At 40.5% G+C, this 23,349-nt stretch overlaps 1 protein-coding gene across 6 annotated transcripts in view; it reads left to right on the forward strand.

Moving 5' to 3' along the window:
• The window catches only part of LOC144053471 (genetic suppressor element 1-like), an 83,298-nt gene that overhangs the window by 41,983 nt on the left and 17,966 nt on the right, over positions 1 to 23,349 (forward strand). For 3 of the 6 annotated variants that reach the window (XM_077567943.1, XM_077567949.1, XM_077567945.1), the window contains exons 2-6: positions 9,896 to 10,075; positions 14,637 to 14,839; positions 19,338 to 19,510; positions 20,602 to 20,814; positions 21,748 to 21,903. In XM_077567943.1, the coding sequence (XP_077424069.1) occupies positions 9,896 to 10,075; positions 14,637 to 14,839; positions 19,338 to 19,510; positions 20,602 to 20,814; positions 21,748 to 21,903 (925 nt within the window). Of the gene's footprint in view, positions 1 to 2,002; positions 2,129 to 7,848; positions 8,011 to 8,525; positions 8,736 to 9,895; positions 10,076 to 14,636; positions 14,840 to 19,337; positions 19,511 to 20,601; positions 20,815 to 21,747; positions 21,904 to 23,349 lie in introns of those variants that run through there. The other 3 variants (XM_077567944.1, XM_077567946.1, XM_077567947.1) reach the window with 3 other exon arrangements.

A 23,349-nucleotide genomic window follows, 5' to 3' on the forward strand; every position in this document is an offset into this window, starting at 1 on the left:
CCATCCATCCCTGTTTCAAGGATATTTATGGTGTATCCATCCATCCATCAATTATGAAGTATCCATCCAACCATCTGTTTATGGTGTATCCATCCATCCATTTATGGTGTATCCATCCATTCATCCATCCATCCATGGTGTATCCATCCATCGATCCAGCCATCCATCCAATCATCCATCCATTCATTCATTCATCCATCCATCCATTTATGGTGTATCCATCCATCCATCCATTCATTTATTGTGTATCCATCCATCCATTAATATATCCATCCTTCCATCCATCCATCCATTAACCTATCCATCCTTCAATCCATCTATCCATTCATCCATCCATCCATTTATGGTGTATCCATCCATCCATCCATTCATTTATTGTGTATCCATCCATCCATTAATATATCCATCCTTCCATCCATCCATCCATTAACCTATCCATCCTTCAATCCATCTATCCATTCATCCATCCATCCATTTATGGTGTATCCATCCATTCATCGATCCATCTATTTATGGTGTATCCATCCATTCATCCATCCATCTATTTATGGTCCATCCATCCATTCATCCATCCATTTATCGTGTATCCATCCATCCATCCATTTATGGTCTATCCATCCATTCATCCATCCATCCATCAATCCATTTATGGTGTATCCATCATTCATTCATCCATCTATTTATGGCGTATCCATCCATTCATTCATTAATCCATCCATTCATCCATCCATCCATCCATCCATCTATCTATCCAACCATCCAACCATCCATTTATGGTGTATCCATCCATCCATTCATTCATCCATCCATCCATCAATTTATGGTGTATCCATCCATCCATCTGACCCTGGACTGGTCGCCAACCAATTGTAGGACACCTATAGACATTCATTGTGAGGAACAATTTGCAGTTTTCTGGCTCTATTTTTGTGCCCAATGTGAAGTTTTCTTTCTGTTGGTATTTTCATAGACATTCACAATTAGAAAAGTGCATTTACGCCATTGTGGGAGTGAACAAAGCTAATTGCTTTCCGGGCCAATACAAGTGACTCCCCTCATTCCCTTTAAATTAAGTTTTCAAGAGGTTTTTGACATTGTGGAAGCCGAAAAAGACTCACTTGAGTCCATGCAGAAGTTTACAGAGAACATTTATACATTTAAAAGTACATTTATAAGGAGCTGCAAGCAGATATCCACTTGCGGACGATGCAAAGTTGACCAGGGCGATCACGGAGCACCGTTGTGAAGTGCATACCATCAGACCATCAGCAGAGCGCATAATCTGTCTCACTGCGCCTCGATCAAACTCACCAAAATCACATGACACCACCTGTGCTACAACTAGTAGCTAGTCTTAAGTGTAGCCTACTGTCATTCACCAAATTGTCAGGTCACCGTCCATCCACCAGAGCACCCAGCATGGTGCAGAATGGCCTGCCAAATTCCCAAACACACACCCAAAACCGTGGAATTGTGAGGCAGATTTGCTAACCACTAGTCCACTGTGCTGCTTTAATTTAAAAAGTTAGCTTCCCTTTAAAAACAAAACATTCCTCTTATGCTTTTGCTTTGTTTGACCTTCTGAACCTCAAGTTGGCTGTGGCGGCAAAGGTTAGAGGTGAGGGGTGATATAGGTCACTGTCAGGAGACACCCCCGCCACACAACCACTCCTTAATACACCTCCTCTCATCCCTTGTCCCCAAACAGATGAGTCTGACTGCAAGAGCGACAGTCATGGATGGATGGTCGGTTAATACACACATGCGAGCACACGCACACACACACACACACACACACACACACACACACACACACACACACACACACACACACACACACCAAAGCCCAAAGGAAGGAAGGGTGACTACTAGAGCACAGGGAAACTGGGAAACTGGAAGGCAACGAGTGACAGAAACGACATGGAGGAAGGGGGAGGGGGGTTGATAGATGGAGTGGGAGGGAAAGGAGGAGGGGATGCTAGTGGATAGAGAGGAAGAAGAAGGGTGGGTTGAGAGGTCACGTGACCACACGGCAGCTGCAAGGCAGAAAGAGAGAGAGAGAGAGAGAGAGAGAGGGAGAGTCACAGAGGATCACAGACGACGAATAGGCGGAAGAGTGAGCAGAAGGGTGAGTGTTTGCGTGTTTGAATTATGCACACATGCACATGTTACTACGAAATGTGCATGTGCGCGTGTATATAGTGTGTGTGAGTGTGTTTATACGTGGTGCGGGACTAAGGGATATGGCAGCAAGATTGTGGTGATCAAAGGAAAAGAAAAAGCAAGCAGCGTGTTGTTGGCTTTAGTGAAATGAGCTCCCAGCGAACAGAGATAGATGAGAGTGAAGGAAGAGATGGGGGGAGGAGAAGTGGGGGGAGAATGAAGAAGAAGGGATGGCGAGAAAGAGAGTGGAGAGAGTCTTATCATCACAACCTCAGCAGAGCCTCATCAGGATCTTTTTTTTTTAACATGTTCATCACTCACTTTCTGTCTAATGCCGTTCTATTGGTGGAAAATAAAAATGTCCAGTTGCTGTAATGAAGTAGATTAGTCAGCTAACTACATTGAGTATCTATCTGTACCTCTAATGGAGTATAGATTGTAAGCACTTTTGCCCTCTCTGTGAATGCTGTATTTGCATGAGTACACATGGCAGGTGTGTTCAGTAGCAGGTTGACAATCCATTTCTTTGTGCATCATGCTCTCTTGCCCTTTCACTCCAAAGGCTCTTTTAGGGTCCTATATGGTTGTTTGTGCATGTATGTGAACATACTAACACTGTACTCAAGTGGAAGTAAAAAAGGAGGCCAACCGTTATTTGGAGCCGATGTTCATTTTTTTCTATTTTTTGTTGTAATGTCTTAAAGCATGTTTAATGAACAACTTTTCAAAATGTAGTAGTTTTTTTTTTTAAATCTTAGACAATGGACATCCCTTTTTAAATTTCTAACAAAATGTTCAGGGCGCTCCCTGATAATCTTTATCAGTACATCTTAAAAAGTTAAATGGCAACTTAAACAAGTAGTTACTATAGCTTTCTCTAGTTTTCTACAGCAAATATTTATTTTTCCAAAATTTAAAAACACTGTGCCTAAAATCTTACTTTTACATTTCTTTGTTTTACTGTCAAACAAAAACAAAAGGTTCAGAAGGCTCCTAGGGTCAGCAGCATCTCCTTATAAAGATAACTGAAAATTTTAATAAATAGTTCCCTGAGATTAAAATGATTTTAGATTTACGTTATATTGGCTGTCAGATTTAACCCTAACCCTAACCCTAAGGCTGATACTGATATTCGTCAAAATGACTCAAATTGATATATCCCTACATAATATGTCACTTTACTTTTCAAAATCCTACTAAATTGTTCAGTAAAACCGTAATTTATTAAGAAAAATTCACTGGCATATACTTTAGCAATTTTGTTATAAATTTATGAGTCCACAAACAGTAAACTTCCAAAACATGTCATTCACCTAACTGTGTTACTTTTTGCACATAATCCTACTAATTGTTGAGTAAAAAGGTATTTTTGTTTGTGCCATAAAAATATGAACATTTGGACACAAGGCATTTTATTTTTACTTTATTCATTAAAAAAAGGCTAACTTCCAAAATATGTAATTTTACTACTAATTACTGCACTGTTTGTACAAAATTATACAAAATTGTGAAGCAAAAATGTCTTCTTCTTTTTTTTTTTTACAAAGTGTTGGATGCCATGAGGTAACAGTCACAGACATATGGCCATTTATCATGAAAAATAATGTCACTACTAACTACAATACGTTGTTGTTTGTTTATTTTTATTAAATCAGTTTTCCTTTCGGACATGTTATTATAACAGCTTTCAACACAACATATACTCATTATGGCATCCGAAAAGAAAAAGGGGTGATGGGACGAAGCCAAGGCTTATATCATATATATATATATATATATATATATATATATAAAAATACCCGCAATAAATGAAAGGCTCTAAAATACCTCACCACACAATTTATACACTTTTCTTATCGAGGCATTTACATTTTCTCATATTTCTCTTGTTAAAACATTCTCAATGTTCAAATCTTCATTAATTTTTATAAAATAGGTACATTACTGTAAAAGAATGCATGCAAAATTGCACGCAAAAAGTGAACCACGTTATAGCTAGGGAACGCTGTATATATATTATGTTATGAGAGTAAATGCAGTATAGCATTTTTAAAAGCAATACGTCACCAATGCCACAGTTTAGCTTAGGGCCTGTTATGAGCCGATGGGTACGAGCCGGGCAGGTACGAGCTGGGTGGGTAACATGAAGCAGGGGAGTTGTGAAGAATGCAGTAGCATTCCGGCGGGGTTTTCGGGGTGACACCGAGATGAACGGGTGGACAAGAATCAGGGGAACAGCTCATGACCAGGGCGCGACACAATAAAACACACACAAACATGGAGCTAACACTCCTGAATTTCGGGCTACTCTCCCATTATCCAACTGTCCTAGTGCAACATCGAAAGAGTTATGGCTAAAAGAATGCATCAAGAGTTATGGCGAAAGTCACATGACTGAGAAGTGGGCTAAAGATGACCAGTCGAACTATGGTGAAGGTATGATGCGCTTAAACAAAGGGCAGTAGAACGAACAGACACACATGAGAGGTATAGGGACCGACCAAACAAAAAAAATACACACAGACCGACTGCGGTGGTGGCACACCTGAAACTAATGACTACTCAGGGTTCCTCCATTGCAGCAATTGGTGGACTCAGTCGGGACTGTAGGCCACCAATCAGGGAGGACCACACCCATATAGGTCCATATACCACACCCACACCAAATAAAACCAAACAGCTACAAAACATCATGGACCGTAACAGGGCCTCAAGTATGCCGAATGTCAGGCAAACGTCTTTGCGACCTTGAACCAACCCTGACGAAAAATCCATATCCTCTACCCTCGCAAACACTCACAAATGTGAGCCGCTCAGTCGGATACGAGCTTCAGAATACATTTTTTGTGTCTCTTTAGAAAGTGACAGCACCATCGGCTGGCCTGGCATGTATATTACAGGCTGTTTGGTCTCGGCTAATACTGTATGATGAACGAAACATTGCACAGTGTCCAAGTGTTTACCACTGTTTATTGCTTGTGTGTGCGAAGGATGAGTGTGTGTGTATAATGAGGTCATGGCTGTAGTGAGCAAGCAGGGGGTAGGGTTGTTGTAGTGTAGGGAGCTGCTGGCTAATTCCAGCTGTAATTAACATTAGTGGGTCAGTGAGAGTGTTAAAGGAGGGGGTCGGGTGTGTGTGTGTGTGGGGTGGGGGGGGAACAAAGGTTGCTCTAGCCTATGTTTGTGCTAAGTGTGTGCCCACTAATCAATAGATTCAAGATCAGCCTAATTGGCCCCGGGGAAATTTGTGTTTGGACGTCACATGAAAAGATACACGTTCAATTACATTGAATTAAAGGGACATAAAAGCATCTACATGTGCACTCGTCTCCTTGTATTCCCCCCGCTTTCATGCGGGAGGCACACAAATAGAGTTCGTTTTGCTATTCAGGGATCTTGGATGCAATCAGAATTGTGGAGTAGTTACCCAAATACAACACATAACGAGGAGCTGGATATTTGTAGGAAAGCAAAAATAGCATACATAGTACATACAGTACAATAGTACCTTAACATATGAGTGGAATTTGTTGCGTGACCAAGCTCGTAACTCAATTTATTTGTAAATGAAATATTTTTTCTCATTAAAGTGAATTGAAACTACAGTAATGAGTTCTAGTCATCCCAAATCCACCACAATTTGTTTTCTGTTTTAATGAAGAAAAATAACGCTGCACTGCTAAACCCCCCCACAAAAAAATACAACATACTAAAAATATAAATATAAATAAAAAATAAATAAACTGCTTTTATAAAGTGCACAGTTTATCACAGGGGATATGTTTCAGCACAACATGCAAAAGATGAAAATATGTGATAGAGACCATATTAAAAACGAATACGTTTTCAAAATTGTTTTACCCATCACACACACTTTCAACACATTTGTGCTTTTTAAAATACTTGCAAATCTGTTAAAACACTTTTTTTTAATGATTCCTTAGGGCCTATTCCCAATCACTGGCTCACACAGTTCTCCAAAAAAAGATGCAAACCATGTTTGCTTCAAGCTGCTCTCTGTGACTACCAGTTTAATCATACCATCAACCAGTTCTTCTCAAATCGGGGGACGCGGTGTTATCACAGATAACTTCTGTTTTCTTTGCTGTACTGAAATTAAATGTAGCTGCAGATTCATTAGTGTAAGTGTCAGTAGTGCTCTCATTGTCAAGTAATGCTCAAGGAGTATTAGCTCCTCTGCAGAGGCGTAAGTTCGTAAAAACTAATTGAGAAGCACTCGGACAAATAAAACAGCTAAACATTGTATATTTAAAGTACCAAAATGTCCAAACAAACTATACACTTCATTTAACGAAAGTCCGCTAGCTTAATGCTAACAGATACTTACAGGCTACTGTACTTTCCTTTACTACCCGAGCAAGATGACCTGGAAGTACTTGGAGCAAAGGTTGTCCAAATTCTAAGTTACGGTACTCCTTCTGACCAACTTTTATGAAAGGATGTTACCCATAATCCTTTATGGCAACATTATTTAAAGCAACAGGTTACTGTGGACAATTGGCATTTCTACAAGAAAACTTTTATTTTACTAACACAACATCCATCCATCCATCCATGGATTGACATAAACACACACATGTCGAATACAACCTTACAGAACAATAACAAAGTGAATGTGAGGTATAACCAGGGCTAGATCCTGGTTCAGAAAGTAAAAAAATATATAATAATGTGCAAGAGATAAATCTTTAAATGACAAAAAAAAAGGAAACAAAAAAATCACAATGGCACGCTAGAGACTTGCGTCTGCAATACTGGACTTCACGTTGTAACGAGCACGGACTGATCGGCCATGGATGGCGCAGCGGGACAGCAAAAAAAATGGGAGAGCAACAAAAGGACTGCCAGTTCACAGATTCACTTTATTAAGAAGAAAGAAGAAAAAACAATGGTCTCGGAGCCACCACGCGTTACAATAGCTGTAGGCTTCCACGGCATCAAAAACACTCACCGCCAAAAACAAAAAAGTGCTACACGTGCACACAAAAACAAAGAAGCACCACCCCATGGTGCGGTGCCACACTGCTGATTGTTCAACCGAACCATACTCTATTGTATGTATAATATAATAATGATGAAAGTCTGCTAGCTTAATGCTAGCATATAATGTTAAATTAAATGGAAATTCAAACAACTTTTATTTTATAACACATAGTTTAGCAGTGACACATGCAAACACAACATACAACAAAACTCACTGGCATGTGTTCTCTGTTGGAAGTGGGAACATACAATTTTTAGTACAATTCCCCCAAGATAATTTACAATAAATTCCAACCTTACGCCATTAGTCAAAACGACGGTCTTACTCGGTGAAATGATCCTCTGTGCCCATTGAAACCAATGGACTTTGGATCGTTGTAATTTGATTTGTGAAGATTATTTTGATTTCAAAACGTGATGAAATGTCATTTGACTACTATAACAATCTTCCTGGTTTGTATGCTAGTTACAGGCAAAGGAAGCATTTGTATTGCGGAAATATCACAAATGCCCAAATGTTCAGAATTGTCAATTGGTAAAAGTGTCCTTTCCACTTATTTCTTCTACATTGGCACACTTTGTAACAATATGCTTTCATTTGTGATTGGCATCTCTAACTGGCTCTTCCGCCTTTGTGATGCTCAAAGGGCGGTGCTGTGTCAGATAGAGCGCTGACCGCCTGAACCTAATATCAAATCACACACATGAGCGCACACGTGTCCATTTCCTCAAGGGAGTTGGCTGCCGGCGTCTTTAAGACCTTTGGATTGTCTGCATGTAAGCGGCACTGCAGATTGTACAAACGAGCTCACACGTGAACATATATAGATTGCAGATGCACTGGTAGGTGGCACCCAAACTACTTTCTGAGTCTTTCTATCAATATTTGGAACTCACTTTATGTTTTTTTTTGCAAGATGTGAAGCCTGGTTACATGGGCAGGGCCATCTTGGCCCAGCGTTTCTGCATTTACAATAAACCCCTCTCCATCACGAGTTCTGAGTTCATGGTCCCGCTATTTCATGGATTCTAGTGCTTAAAGGGGAAGTCAACCTTATAATATAAAGTGGTACCTCGGAGTTTGAACAAAATTTGTTTTATGTGAAGTGTTCAATGCCAGAATTGTTCAACCTCCGAATTACTTTTTATCATAGGAAATAATGTAAATGCAATCAATCAAAAAAAAATGCTATGTTGCGTTAATGGTGTATTTTACATTAGGCAATTTGTTAGACTACTATTGGGTCCTTGCGTGCGCTCTTAACGTCAGGCACGTTGTTGAACAGCTAAGGGGGGTCCTCGTGCCAGTATTTACGGAAGTAGTCAGTCACGGTAGTTACAACGGCGCGATAATTTCCTTCCTACATCCACTGTGGCTCGTAGCACTGTACGTTTTTCTTTGCTGCCACTGGCACTGCTGTCTTTTTTGGGCCCATGTGGAAGAATCCAAATGTACGGAGCACCTCTGCGAGTGTTCACGCTCTGACTGGAAATCAGCAGCGCTTCGTCTCAATGACCGCAACGGGAGCATTCGGCATTGCTAGGCTTCACTCGGCTACCTGTTCAAGGTATGTTCGGCTTTGCTTGCTTTGCTTGGGTGTTCAAACTCCGAGACCGAGGTCAAACTCCGAGGCATTTTTTACTCCGTTTTTTTGGTTGAAGTCCAATTTGTACGAGTTCCGAGACGTTCAAACTCCGAGGTTCTACTGTAATATGTTATATGTGACCTCACTAGTCTAAACTTGACATTCTGATTAATTTTACATTTATGGAATGTGAGTTATGCAGCAAAATCCAGCTGTTTTTATCCATCTCAGGGGGCGGCCATTTTGCCAATTGTTGTCGAGTGAAAATAACATCACAGTTGCTCTGGTCTCAGGTAACAACCAATCACAGCTTACCTTCAGGAAACAGGTGAGCTGTGATTGGTGATTGCCTAAGCCTTGAGCAACTGTGATGTCATCTTCAGTCGACAGCAAGTGGCAAAATGGCTGCTCTTTGATATTGATAAAAACTGTTGGAATACCGTATTTAGACCAGTGGGGTTGCATAGAATATATTATTGTCAAGAATTTTTGGGAGGTTTACTTCCCCTTTAACTTTATTTTGTTCTACCTCCTTTTTATTTTGAGTGTAACTCTATTGCTGCCCACAATATGGTGGCTCACTGTTTAGTTTGACGTTTAATTTGACAAAAGAAGAAGACTGAAAAGAGGATGTACACCCTAGTTTTTGGTTACATTTATTGAATCATTGATTATTGCCAATTCCCTAAAACCCATTTTTTTACGCCTACAGCCTTTCATTCTATAATGTATAGCTTTCGGCATGATTGTTGGTGTATATTGTCAGATGGGAAGTTAACTTTGCTAGTTTGGAAATTATAAATGTTCTTCAAATGTGTTTGTATTATGTTGCAAGTGTGTTCAGACCTGGGGAAAAAAGAAGTGACATAAATGCTACAAAAACATGCCTAAAATATTTATTTATTTATTTATTCTTGATGGGGTATGGGGCTGAATTGGATGAATGTCATTTCATTTCAAAAGACAACATTGATTTGATGTATGAGTAAAATGAGTAATGCACTTTTCTGGAACAAAATAACCCCGTTACTCAAGTCAGATTGATTGGATTTTGTTTTAATTTGTTTCAAATGAATATGAAATTGTAAGGTGCAGGTATCATGTCATGAAGCTCACAGTGCGCCATTGTGCTCCACACACAGGCATTAGCCATGAGTCCACGAAGTCGGCGTCATTAGGAATGGTCTCCACGGCGACTCGCAGCACGGCCACGGTCAGTCCCCTCAGCCCTCTGACCAATGGGAGCGCGCTCGCCCAGTCTGCCAATTCCGGATTCGCCGCCGCTCTGCGCAAACTGGCCAAACAGGCTGAGGATCCTCGAGGTGAGTGGTACGATGTGACCGTTTGTTCAACATCAAAAGTCAGCACAAGTATATCATTTGAATCATTTTGATTTTAATTGTATAATTAATGTATTATTTTAAAATATGTTGATACTTGTGAAGAATTTCACTTATTTGCACCTTAAAGATGCAGTCAGTAATCCATAGCACCATCCAGTGGTGAACTAATAATTCATTCATTTTAAAAAACAACTTTTTATGTCAAGAGTATGCATTAAGAATGTTCTATTGCATAAATGTAATTTAATACTAAATTAATCTTTTGCTCTGTAAAAGGTATTGCCATTGAATCAAATCATGCCCTATAGATTTTGATATCAAGATCATCGACTGTAGTCGCTTATTGATTTGAACAGATTTTATAATACTAACATCATCAAAAGATCATTGTGTGCTCCAACCCTCTGTACTACTGTTAGCCAATTCTAAAAAAAATCCTCTGTCTCTTTAAAAAGCATTATTGATGATTTACAATCAGATGTACCAGTAGCAATCATTCACTGGATGTGTGTGCGTGTGTCGGGCAAGCTATTCTGACCGCTCTGTCTCTCCCTTTATCCCTTTCCATTCATCTCCAAATAATGAGAATCTAATTAAGGCCAATTATAACAAGCTCTCTTCCTCTGGCTTCCTGTCGCTCTTTCTCTTCTTCAGTGTCTATTGGCAGCCTTCCTAAGCCTCTCATTTTTCTCCTTTTGTGTTTTTGTGTGTTTATGCTGTTTAGTCAATGTTCTATGAACCAACTTTGTGGGTCTCTTTTTCAACACCTGCAGATGGAACGTGTCTCCTTTGTTGCCTTTTCTCACACTGCAACATTTGTGGTAGACGTGATCTCCGTGAGCCATCACCTTATCGTGGTGCAGGGGTTTGCGTGTCCCAATGAGCCTAGAAGCAATGTTGTCTGGTGCTTCATGCTCCTGGTAGGGTCACCCATGGCAAACAGGTCCTAGGTGAGGGACCAGACAAAGCATGGTTCAAAAGACCCCAATGATGAATGCAAACTTTGGATCGTGGTTTCTCTTGCCCGGACGCCCGGAGTCCCTGGAGGGTGTGCTGGGGAGCGCTCCCCCTGGGTACTCCCTCGTTCTGCTGGGGGACTTCAACGCTCACGTGAGTAATGACAGTAAGACCTGGAGGGGCGTGATCGGGAAGTCCGACCGGGCAGACCCAAACGTATTGTGAGGGTCTGCTGGGAACGTCTGACAGAATCCCCTGTCAGAAGGAGTTTCAACACCCACCTCCGGCAAAACTTCTCCCTTATCCCGAGGGAAGCGGGGGACATGGAGTTAGAGTGGACCATGTTCCGTGCTTCCATTGTTGAGGCGAACGATCGGAGCTGTGGCCGTAAGGTGCCTGTCATGGCGGCAATCCTCGAACCCGTACACCGGTAAGGGATGCCGTCAAGCTGAAGAAGGAGTCCTATTGGGCCTTTTTTGCCTATGGGACTCCGGAGGCTGCTGACAGGTACCGCCTGGCCAAGCGGAATGCGGCTTCGGCGGTCGCTGAGGAAAAACTCGGACATGGGAGGAGTTCGGTGAGGCCATGGAAAACGAGTTCCGGACGGCTTCGAAGAAATTCTGGTCCACCATCCGGCGTCTCAGGAGACGTGTTAATGGCAGTGCGCCATTAACACTGTGTATAGTGGAGATTGGGTACTGCTGACCTCGACTCGGGACGCTGTGAATCGGTGGGGAGAATACTTCAAAGACCTCCTCAATTCCACCGACCTTCTTCCTTTGAGGAAGCAGGGTCTGGGGACTCTGAGGTGGGCTCCCCTATCTCTGGGGTTGAAGTTACTGAGGTGATTGGAAAGCTCCTCGATGGCAGGGCGGGGGTGGTTGAGATCCACCCGGAGTTCCTAAGGGCTCTGGATGTTGTGGGGCTTTCGTGGTTGACACGCCTCTACAACATCGCATGGACATCGGGGACAATGCTACTGGACTGGCAGACCGGGTTGGTGGTCCCCCTTTTTAAGAAGGGGGACCGGAGGGTGTGTTCCAACTATAGAGGGATCACACTCCTCAGCTTCCCTGGTAAGGTCTATTCAGGGGTGCTGGAGAGGAGGGTCCGTTGGGAAGTCGAATCTCGGATTCAGGAGGAGCAGTGGGGTTTTCGTCCCGTCCATGGAACAGTGGACCAGCTCTACACCCTCGGCAGGGTCCTCGAGGGTGCATGGGAGTTCGCCCAACCAGTCCACATTTGCTTTGTGGACTTGGAGAAGGCATTTGACCGTGTCCCTCGGGAAGTCCTGTGGGGGGTGCTTCGGGAGTACGGTGTACCGAGCCTCCTAATACGGGCTATTCATTACCTGTATGACCGATGTCAGAGTTTGGTCCGCATTGCCGGCAGTAAGTCGAATTTGTTTCCTGTGAGGGTTGGACTCCGCCAAGGTTGCCCTTTGTCACCGATTATGTTCATAACTTTTATGGACAGAATTTCTAGGCGTAGCCAAATCGTTGAGGGGGTCCGGTTTGGTGGCCTCAACATTGCATCTCTGCTTTTTGCAGATGATGTGGTGCTGTTGGCTTCATCAAGCCGTGATCTCCAGCTCTCACTGGAGCGGTTCGCAGCCGAGTGTGAAGAGGTTGGGGTGAAGATCAGCACCTCCAAATCCGAGACCATGGACCTCAGTCGGAAAAGGGTGGAGTGCCCTATGCGGGTCGGGGATGAGATCCTGCCCCAAGTGGAGGAGTTCAAGTATCTTGGGGTCTTGTTCACGAGTGAGGGTAGGTTAGAGCGGGAGATCAACAGGCGGATCGGTGCAGCGTCTGCAGTGATGCGGACGCTGTATCGGTCTCAATTTACCGGTCGATCTACGTTCCTGCCCTCACCTATGGTCACGAGCTGTTGGTCGTGACCGAAAGAACAAGATCCTGGATACAAGCGGCCAAAATGAGTTTCCTCCGCAGGGTAGCCGGGCTCTCCCTTAGAGATAGGGTGAGAAGCTCGGTCATCCGGGAGAGACTCAGCGTCGAGCTGCTACTCCTCCGCGTTGAGAGGAACCAGTTGAGGTGGCTCTGGCATCTGGTTCGGATGCCTCCTGGACGCCTCCCTGGACGCCTCCCTGGACGCCTCCCTGGGTCCCCCAATTTTCCCAATCTTTCAGCCGAATCCAATAATAAATTAAATTTGTTCTCATCCATTTCTTATCATTATCCAATGAAAATGTAAAATTCTTATTTATTTTCCTTATCCAATAAACCTTCCCATTTTTCATCTCAGTGCATGGAAAATCTCTAGTAACACCACACACACACACACACACACACACACACACACACGCACACACACACACACACACACACACACACACACACGTGCGCACACACATGCACGGACGCACGCACACACATTTCCTAGCCCCTTCCCCTAACCCTAATCCCAAAAATGATTGCCTATCCCCATTACTTACCCTAACTTCAACCATAACCCAATTCAAACCTAAGTCTAAAACCAAGACTTTACCCTCAAAAAGAGGTTTGAACTTGTGGGGACCACCAAAATGTCTTCACAATTTCAAGTTGGTCCCCACAATGGTAGTTAACATGTGTGTTTGGGCCCCACAATGTATCAAAGACACACACACACACACACACACACACACACACACACTTGTACTTACTTAATTGTGAGGACATTTATAGACATAATGCATTTCCAACCCCCCATCACCCAACCCCAACCATCAAAAATGATTGCCTACTCCCATTCCTTACCCTAACGTATCTAACCCGTATTTTGGTCCTCACAATGTACTATGTACAAGTACACACACACGCGCGCATGCACACACACACATTTTAGTCCATATTTTTCCACTTTCAAATTAAAACCTCGATATCTCAAATTTTTTGAAGATTGTCATGTCAATGAACATAAAAAATACTATTCTATTTTTCCCAATTTTTCATCTATTTTTGTGAAAATGTCACACATAATTTACTTTACTTTTTTCATCTCTGTCCAAAGAAAATCTCAGTTTTTTGTCATGGTACAAAGAAAATCTCCATTTATCTCAGATTTTCCCCAATATTCATCACTGTCCAATTAAAATCTCCTTTTTCTCCTTTGCAATAATGAGGAAAATGTCAAATAAAAATCTTGTTTTCCTGCCTTCAATCAAAATTGAGAATCAAATTCCCCAACTTTTCATCACTGCGCATGACAATAATACCCCCCCCATTTTCTTTTAATTTTAATCTTTACGTAATTAAACTGTCCATTTTTAAAAATTATTTTCATGTAGAAAGAAAAGTATTTCTTAAAATTGTTTTAACAATAGCGACAAACCCCGTGCAAAATTAGGAAACGCGTAAATGTCGTTTACTGAATGTTGAATGCATATTTCAAGAATGCATTTTCATAACGTTCAGCAATGTGCCCTAGTGGTTAGCACGTCTACCTTACAGCTATTAAGTTCTGTGGTCGGACTCTCATCTCCAGGCTTCCTGTGTGGAGTTGGAATCTTCTTGTGCATAGCTCAAGCAATGCATTGAAATTTTTTTTTTTTTTGCGATATATCCTGTGCTCCCCCACTCAGGTTTGGCCCTCAGCGGTGAGTCGTCGCCCGTGTCTTCGCCCGCCACCAGCCACAGCTCGCCGGTCAGCACCGCCAAGCGGGTCACACTAGGGCCCCACTTGGCCCAGTCCCGGGGCAACGCCGTTGTCCCGAGCACCCCTCCTGTGGTCACCATTGCACCCACCAAGACCAGCAACGGCCTGTGGAGGGCCGACGGACGACAGGTAAGGATGACGAGATGCCTGAAATTGTTGTGTTTTTAATTTAAATTCACTTGTATCTCAACACAACTTACCACACAGAAATACCATTAACCATTTATTTGATACCAACAGTAGCCATCTTAATGTCCAATGTACAAGTATGCTAACGACTCAGACGCACAAGTAAAATTACTGTGCCTTATTAGCATTGTTTATGTCCACCACTGCCTTCCATTCCTGCATGGATTTTCTGCACACTACTAGTAGGGTCCAGAGGCTACTAGTACATGACATACAGAAGTTGCACCAAGTAGTGCTAATGAGGTCGTTTACTGCTAAGGTTAAATTGTGTACTTGTTGGCCAAATGTGGCACGAGAAACTGACGAAGAAAAATAAACTAGTAGTAAGACGCAATTGTTCTATGAGTTTTTTTTCGGGGGGGGGGGGGGGGGTGGAGGGTTACTAGTGAGGAAAGGGAGCACGCTATTGACCTAAAAGGTGCATTCTGCCGTTAAAAAAAATAATATTAAAGCTTTTTCTACATCAAGCATTCTCCACCAATGCCCAGATGATTACAAAGAGCCCCGACTGTTTTACTCTGACTGCACCTCTCAGCTTTTATCTTCCCTTTATAGTCAAGTGTGCGGACCCTTCACACTCCGCAGTTTCTTTGGGGAGGGAAGGGTGGAGGGTGACGTCATGCGCGTCCCCACGGAGTAGCGGACATGTGGCGTGCACTTAAGACCGTGCACGTACTTGCACGCGCACCATGAACGTGCCTGGCACAGATGCTGCAGTTACGCTTTGAGCCAGAGGTGGCAGTCGCGAGTATTAAAAAAAAAAGACAAACTGCACAAAGATCCTTTAAGCTGGATACCAAGGTTATTGAATAAATTTTCTAAAATGCCATTTGGGTATTTATTAAATGGATGGATGGATGGATGCTATCCATTTCAGGGTCACAACTGCATGATGATGTGTGTTCAGTACTAGCACTTCACTAGTAGCTCACTGATGTCAACTAGTGCACATTTTTGCCTCACTAATTGTATGTCGCTGTCCTACAAGTATGCCAAAGTGACCTACTAGTGTGCAGAAATGTCAAAAAGTAAACAGTAAATTTATTTAGATATTGTATTTATCTATTTAGAGTGGAACCAAATAGACTCAGTTTTTGAGTAGTATTTACACTTGGAAAAGATTAAAATAAAGAATTGAAAACACTACATGAGCTATGCCCCTCCTATATCCAAGAGGAGAACAAAAACATTGTTTTTTTTCTTGGAGTTAGGAAGATTCCAGCTGACACAACGGATATACTAAGCAGGAGTTGCGTGACTCAGAGAGTAGATCGCCTGTCTCCTAAGATGAAGGTTGTAAGTTCGTTTCTCTGACCGTCCACCCCACAAGTTGTAAAGACATGAAGAGGGACTTGTGTGCATCTGAAGATGTTTACTCATGGACGGGCTAGGCACCAGGGGCCTCCCGAGACAATACAAAAGACCCCCCATCCCCCGCCTTAGAATTTCGCCTTGGATCAGAGCTGCCTTTCTCCCCCTTCACAAAGACCCCTCTGTGTCTCTGCCCACCGGTAGGGCAGTTTGGGGGAGGGGAGCGCACCCATTCAGACTAGTAGGCATAACTGGAGGGAAGCGAGAATGAAAGAGAGTAGGCTGTGAAGGAGGAAAGTGATGGAGAGGTAGAAAGGCCAGGAGACTCACGAAAGGTTGGCGAGGATCGGCTTTAATATGCACTTGATCCTGCACTTTGTCAATCACATCCCACACAAGCACAACAAATTACAGCCTGGGATTCTAAATCTAGACTTACTGTTCTTTAAATATAGTGATGTGAATGGATATGCGTTTTTTTATTTGCTTTCTTTCTACCATTATAAACAGCAAGGCAATTTGAAATGGTGATCCTTTTTAATAATGTCACCAAAGTAATGTAACTTTAGGAAAACCAGGTAAATTCAAACAACTATAGACGTGTCGTAGTATAAAAATGAAATTGACCAGATAGGATAAGCACATTAAAAAAAAATATGGGAACTGTTACAGAGATTGGAAAAGTGGCCCAGAAAATGCATGGCAAAAATAAATAAATACAAAGTAGATGACATTCATTATTTAGAAAATAAATCTAATTAAATTACATTAAATTTACCAAACAGGATGAGCAGCAACGTAAATATGACACGTAAAAAAATAAAAAGGAAAATGCCCTGGAATTGATAGAAGAAAAATAGCATATTTAATGAATGTAAAAAAAAATACAATAATAATAATAATAATAATAATAATATATCTATAAAATAAATAAAATTACATTTAAGTTAAATTCAAAAAACTGAAATAAAAATCTGATAAACTGAAATTTACCAGACATTATGAAATAAATGTCAAATAAATTAAGAAAAGATCAAATAAGTAAAGCGCCCAGAAATTGAAGTATTAAAAATCAGGAGAGCTTGGCAAATAAAATACAATAAATTAAAATTTATCAGATAGGACCAACTGCAAAGAAAATATATCACAGTTTAAAAAAAAAAAAAAAAAAGAGACAAAGATGAAAAAGTAAGGTCACCTGTTTTTAAGACAGAAAAAGCAGAACAGAATATGCATGGCAATAAAATAAAAATATGTATTTCATGTAAATAATTCATATACATTTCTAAATGAAATTGAATTAATTTAAGTTACATTTTAAATTAAATTAAATTAAATTAAATTTAGCAGACAGAATAAGCAGTTAAGAAAATATATTATAAAATAAATTAAAAGAATTGAATCAACTGACATAATGAAAAGCAGCACCGCAAAAACATGGTAATTATAATCAAATTAAAACAAATCAATAAGTAGATTACCAACGGTCACATAGTGTATGTGATAGCTATAGATAAAAAGAGAGGCTACTCGTGGAGTCATTTGAATGTTCTTTCCATGAGCGCTGCATTCAAATATATTCAAACTTTATTGAAAGTGCATATACTGTATATCATTGCACGTGTACTCTAGGACAGCAGATTGCATGTTTGCTTGCATTTGTTTGTGGCTATGACTGTGGTTTGTTTGGCCACCTTGTTGCTTGTACTATTGGAACAAGGCTGGACTCAATCATTTTGTCGCATCACAGCCAAAACATAGAGCAGTTTTTCTTTAATAGGTGTATTTTGTGTTTAATACAGCATAGTTTAATTTCCTGTAAAGTTGAAGTTCTCTCTGCTCTTAGATGTTGTGGGCTTGACCACTAAATGTGCTTAAGCCACGCCTCAACTTTCAACACACCTGATACACCATATAATCAGCTCATCAGCCAACTCTGCAGAAGCCTGATAACGATTCTGATCTTTATAATCAGGTGTGTTGGAGGACAGAAACATCTAAAACCTGCAGGACTCCGCCCCTCAACTACCAGAATTGAGGAAGCCTGCCCTAAATGTTTGAGCCATAAAAATATATCTGCTGAAAACCTCCAGTGGCAAGAATGTATCGTCACAGGACTTTTCCACACCGTGACAACAAGGCGCTCTACAGGGGCCATGCCAGCCTGAAACTGACTATCACACACGACTTTATTTTTTTCCTCACTCTTCCGCCTTTCCTCTGTGACATACGTGCACTCAACAAAAATGGTAAACAGTTTGCACAGAAACAAACTTTCCAAGGTCAATAAATAATGATGGATAAACAATTTAATTGCACCTTTTGCCATCTATTGGAAAAAACATTTTAGTGTTTTGCCTGTCACTAGATTTGATTCTCATATTTAAATAATATGTTTATATCGTAAAAATATAATCATTACTGTACTAGCTTTTGCTCCCAAAAACGTATAAAAACGTTCTATTTTAAATATTGCCTTGCTCCCTTTATGTTTTTTTTTTAATTCTAGAACATACAGAAGGCTTTGATACAGCCTGAACTGAAGAGAATGCTTGAAGCAATGGTAGTTAAAAAATGGCCAGCAGGTAGCAGCAGAGTATAAGAGATCAACCAGGGCCATGTTGCAACCAGCTCTTTGCCAGTGTTTTCAACAGGCTTGCGAATAATAATAACACTTAACTATATTCTAATGCTAATTGCTGCAAAACGGAAACAGATACAAATATACTGGCTGCTACATTTGTCTGGATAGAAAGCTGCCAATCTGTGTGCAGTCACAGATTAAATGCAGCAGTGTGGTGAGCAAATCCTGCAATGGGGAAGCACTTTGAGTGCGGGTGTGTGAATTGAATGAGTGAGCCGCGGGCACCGATATTAGGATCAGCTCTGATCTTGACCCACTCTGACACACTGGAGCCACTCGGCTCAGCCTCGGGGTGCAAGCGCCAAATCCTTAATGCACTTGTTCCTCAACTTCCTTAATCCTCACTCAATACTAGTGGTGGGAAATAAAAATAACTTTGTATTGACAGAATACTTTAATTCACTTGAGTATTTTTCTTAAAAATGTTGACTTGAGAAAATGACAGTACAGAGTGTGAGTGCAGTTGCATATCATCTCATTCAGGTGGAGCAGAGCGTTCCGAGGCTCGGCAGCAGCAGGGAACGGACGTCTGCTGACAACGCCCGTCTGCAGCACGACAAGAGGTCCCCGCCCGTGCCCCCGCCTCACCTGCTGCTTCACCCCTTCGGACTCACCCCCAACTCGGTCATGCAGGACCCCCGAATGCAGAGCCTCAGGTAAGGAATCCAAACAAATAATGATGATAATGATAATAACAATACCTACGCACAACTTTAACTGTTATTAGGGATGTTCAATAGTACTTTTCCAGACCGATACCAGTACCAAGTACTCAATTCTTGAGTAGTCCCTAATTCCTAACTCCAAGAGGCAAATATCCTCTTGGATATGAGCAAACAGTAGGCATGGAATAGCTCAGGTGATAGCGTGGCAGTCTCCCAAACTGAAGGTCGTGAGTTTGTTCCTCAACCCTTGTGTCATCTGTGACATTTATCTTATTTTTTTCCCAATTCTTCATTTTACTCTCTTCCAATTATAAATTCTACTCTCTACTATTTGGCCCCACTCTAAATAGAGTCAAATTTACTCTACATAATCTACTGTGTATTAAAAGAACAAGTAGTATCAGTACTTGGTATTGGTATTGGTGACTACTCAAGAGGTGGTATTCGTACTGGTGTTGGTCTGCAAAAAAAAAAGTATTTAACATTCCTATATTTTATTATTATTTTTATATACAGTGGACATAAAAAGTCTAAACACCCCTGATGAAATGCCATGCTTTTGTCATGTGAAACAAGTGAGAGCAAAATTAATCATTTCAAAATCCTTGTATACTGTACAACTCAAATGAAGGGGAAAAAAAAGGCTTGTTCACCCTCTTAAAACTGACATAGGGATTAACCAATCACATTAGCACACACACCTGCCATCATTTAAAATGCCTTTGATTTAACCCAAATTCAGCTGTTCTAGTAGGCTTAATGAATTGATAAAAAAAATAATAATAATAAATGTCATACTATTTTTGTAATTAATCTAAATAATTAAAAAGGCCATAATAATTATTATTATAAATTATTATTATTAGGGATGGGCAAGGACCGATACGAGGTATCGGCATCGGGCCGATACCCGGCCTTATTTCAAGGTATCGGTTCTCACAACGTCAAACAATACTAGTATCGGAAGAATAGAGAAATGCCATTAATTTTTATTTTTAAAAAACAGCAATTACAACAAATGATATGCAAGGAAATGACAGCATACTGTACTATTTGTACTAAAGCATGCATGTGTTGTGCAGTTTGCCTGGGCAGATGCACACTGCGGTTCCCTCGGGCACCATCCCTGAGGATTACCTGAGAGCGCTGCGTCCCTTCGCAACCCTCGACGACCTGCGGCTGACCTCTGTGCCTCTTGGTCTTGATCCCTCTGCCGCCGCTCATGCTGCTGCCGCCGCCGCCGCCGCTGCTTACTATCACCCGGCCTTCCTGCACCATCCTATTTCTTTACCCAGGTACAATTTAATTAAAACTTCACTCAAAATAATATGTGTACTTATTGCCTCAAAAAAAGTGTGACTTATAAAAATGAGATTTTAATACTTTTTTGGAAGTCCCACTTTTTTTTTTAGGCGAGTTTGCATATGTATTAGCGGAGACCGGTATTTTTTTTCAGGGACGTAGTCAAGGGCGCCGATAACCAATATTAATTTTCACTAAAAGGAAAAATATTGACTCAAAATTTGGAAAAAATACAAATTCCAGCTTTTAATTTTGGGGGAATTTGAAAGCATTTGTTTACTGAGCAACTTTTAAGGTTAGATAAATATTGGAGTGAAAAATAAAAATTTAAAAATAAATATATATATTAGTCAATAGACTCTTTAAACTTTGTTTTAAAAATGTACCAAAAAGTTCCGGGATCTCCCAGGGTCAGTAGCATGTTTTCAAAAGTCAAATAAAAAAAAATTTCTACGGTAAATAAAGTATTCCAAAATGTCAAAATATATATATATATATATATATATATATAAGTATTACATTTTTTACTTATCTTAGTTTTGATTTTAAACAAAAACAGAAGGTGCAGAGAATCCCCAAGGTCAGCAGCATTTCTGAAAATATACAAATTAAAAAAAAATAAAAAATTTAATTAGTTCCCTGAAGTTAACACTTAAAAAATAAACGGATCTATTATGGGCCACATGATTCTTCAAAATGGCAGATGCCGATATTCGTCAAAATGCTGAATATCGGTGACGACAATCGGTCCTGGTGATAATCAGTCTATCCCTATCTGCCTGGGAGTGTCTAATGTGAGCTGTGGCATACAGCAGCTCCTTGTGAGTGTTCTCATTTGTATTTGTTTGACTCGTTCAGTAATTGGCACCTGTGGCCTATGTGAGGTCACTAGAGTACATTATCTATGACATTTGTTTCATCTTTAGGATGGAGGAATCTTTGTGTCTGTCAGCACTGCGGTCACAGTTCTACTCCCTGCCTGCCAGGGGAGCATTTCCTCCTCTGCACCCCTCTGGCCTCCACTTGCACCTGCCTGGAGGCCGTTACCCAGGAGAGCTAAACCACAGCGTACTAGCCGAGAGGTCACACGTGTATTCGCTTGACTTTCTTCCCTTCCTGCACAACGATGTCATCTTTTGCTGCAGGGTGGACACATGTCGTTGAGATATTTTTAGTACACGCCCACCCATGCTGCCTTTATATCACACAAATGCACGGCTGCACTTTATATAAAGGGTACATCATATATCCAATACAAAAGTGTGTAGAGTACATTGCCAAATACTCTGCCAAGTAGTTTTTATTTGAAATACAAGTTTTTTTTCATTTTGTTTTTTAATTAAATTAAATTAAATAGACATATATATTTCATCGTTTTGTCCTAATTTAATGAAAACATTTATATGGTAATTTTTTTATCATTATTTTACCCAAGCTGAATGGCTAGGAGAAATTAGGTGAACAGTAAAGTTTGATAATAATAATGGTAGTAACAATATTGATATTAATATTAATATTAATGTTAATGTTAATATTAATATTAATATTAATATTAATATTAATATTAATATTAATATTAATATTAATATTAATATTAATATTAATATTAATGTTAACGTTAATGTTAATGTTAATATTGATGATGATGATGATGATAATAATAATAATAATATTAATGATGATGATGATGATGATGATGATAATAATAATAATAATCACAACAACAAATATATACACTACCAATGATTTACATAGTTACAAACTTGCAGCTGATATGATGCATATGGCGGTTATAGCTAATGCTTAACTCCAGTCCTTAGTTGGGCTCTTTCGCAACATCGCAGTGAAATATAAAATGTGAAATATACATCTATACAAAGTATAGTACAATCGTTTATTTTGCAGGGTTTTAAAAAATCTATTTGTATCTCTATATCCCAATATAACATTTTCAGCTTAATTAAATGAAATTAATGGCAATTTTCTATTCTTCTCATTTCTAATCATAAAATGGCCACCAGACTATCGGCCACCATCACGAGTACTGATAACTTGAAATAAGGCCAGGTATTGGTCCGATCCCAATAGCTGTTACCGGCTTTCACCTATCCCTAAAAAATAAAACAATAAACGTTCATTTTAAACCAATGCAACAAATATACAGGACTCTTGATGATGCTCAATGGGCAGTGGCACCCGTACTCTAGTAAATGCCCTGTTCAAATCAAGGCGGCTTGTCTGCAGCACAATACACAGGGGACATCTTTAAACAGAATGCTGTTCATCATCTGCTTCTATAATGTTTTCTGCATATCTTTTTTTCATTACTGTGTACTGTTGTGTGTGTGTGTGTGTGTGTGTGTGTGTGTGTGTGCGAGTGTGCGTGCGCTTTTTCCTGTGGTTTCCCATTAAGTGTTCATCTGTTCTTGCTCAGTCATGCTGTGTATGGATTATTTCCCTCATAGTAAGCGGAGTAAGTGTGTGCGTGAATGTTTGTGTGAGGTTCACCAGTGTGTGGTTAATATCTG

This window comes from Vanacampus margaritifer, chromosome 6, assembly GCF_051991255.1.
Source record: "Vanacampus margaritifer isolate UIUO_Vmar chromosome 6, RoL_Vmar_1.0, whole genome shotgun sequence".
Lineage (NCBI taxonomy): Eukaryota > Metazoa > Chordata > Actinopteri > Syngnathiformes > Syngnathidae > Vanacampus > Vanacampus margaritifer.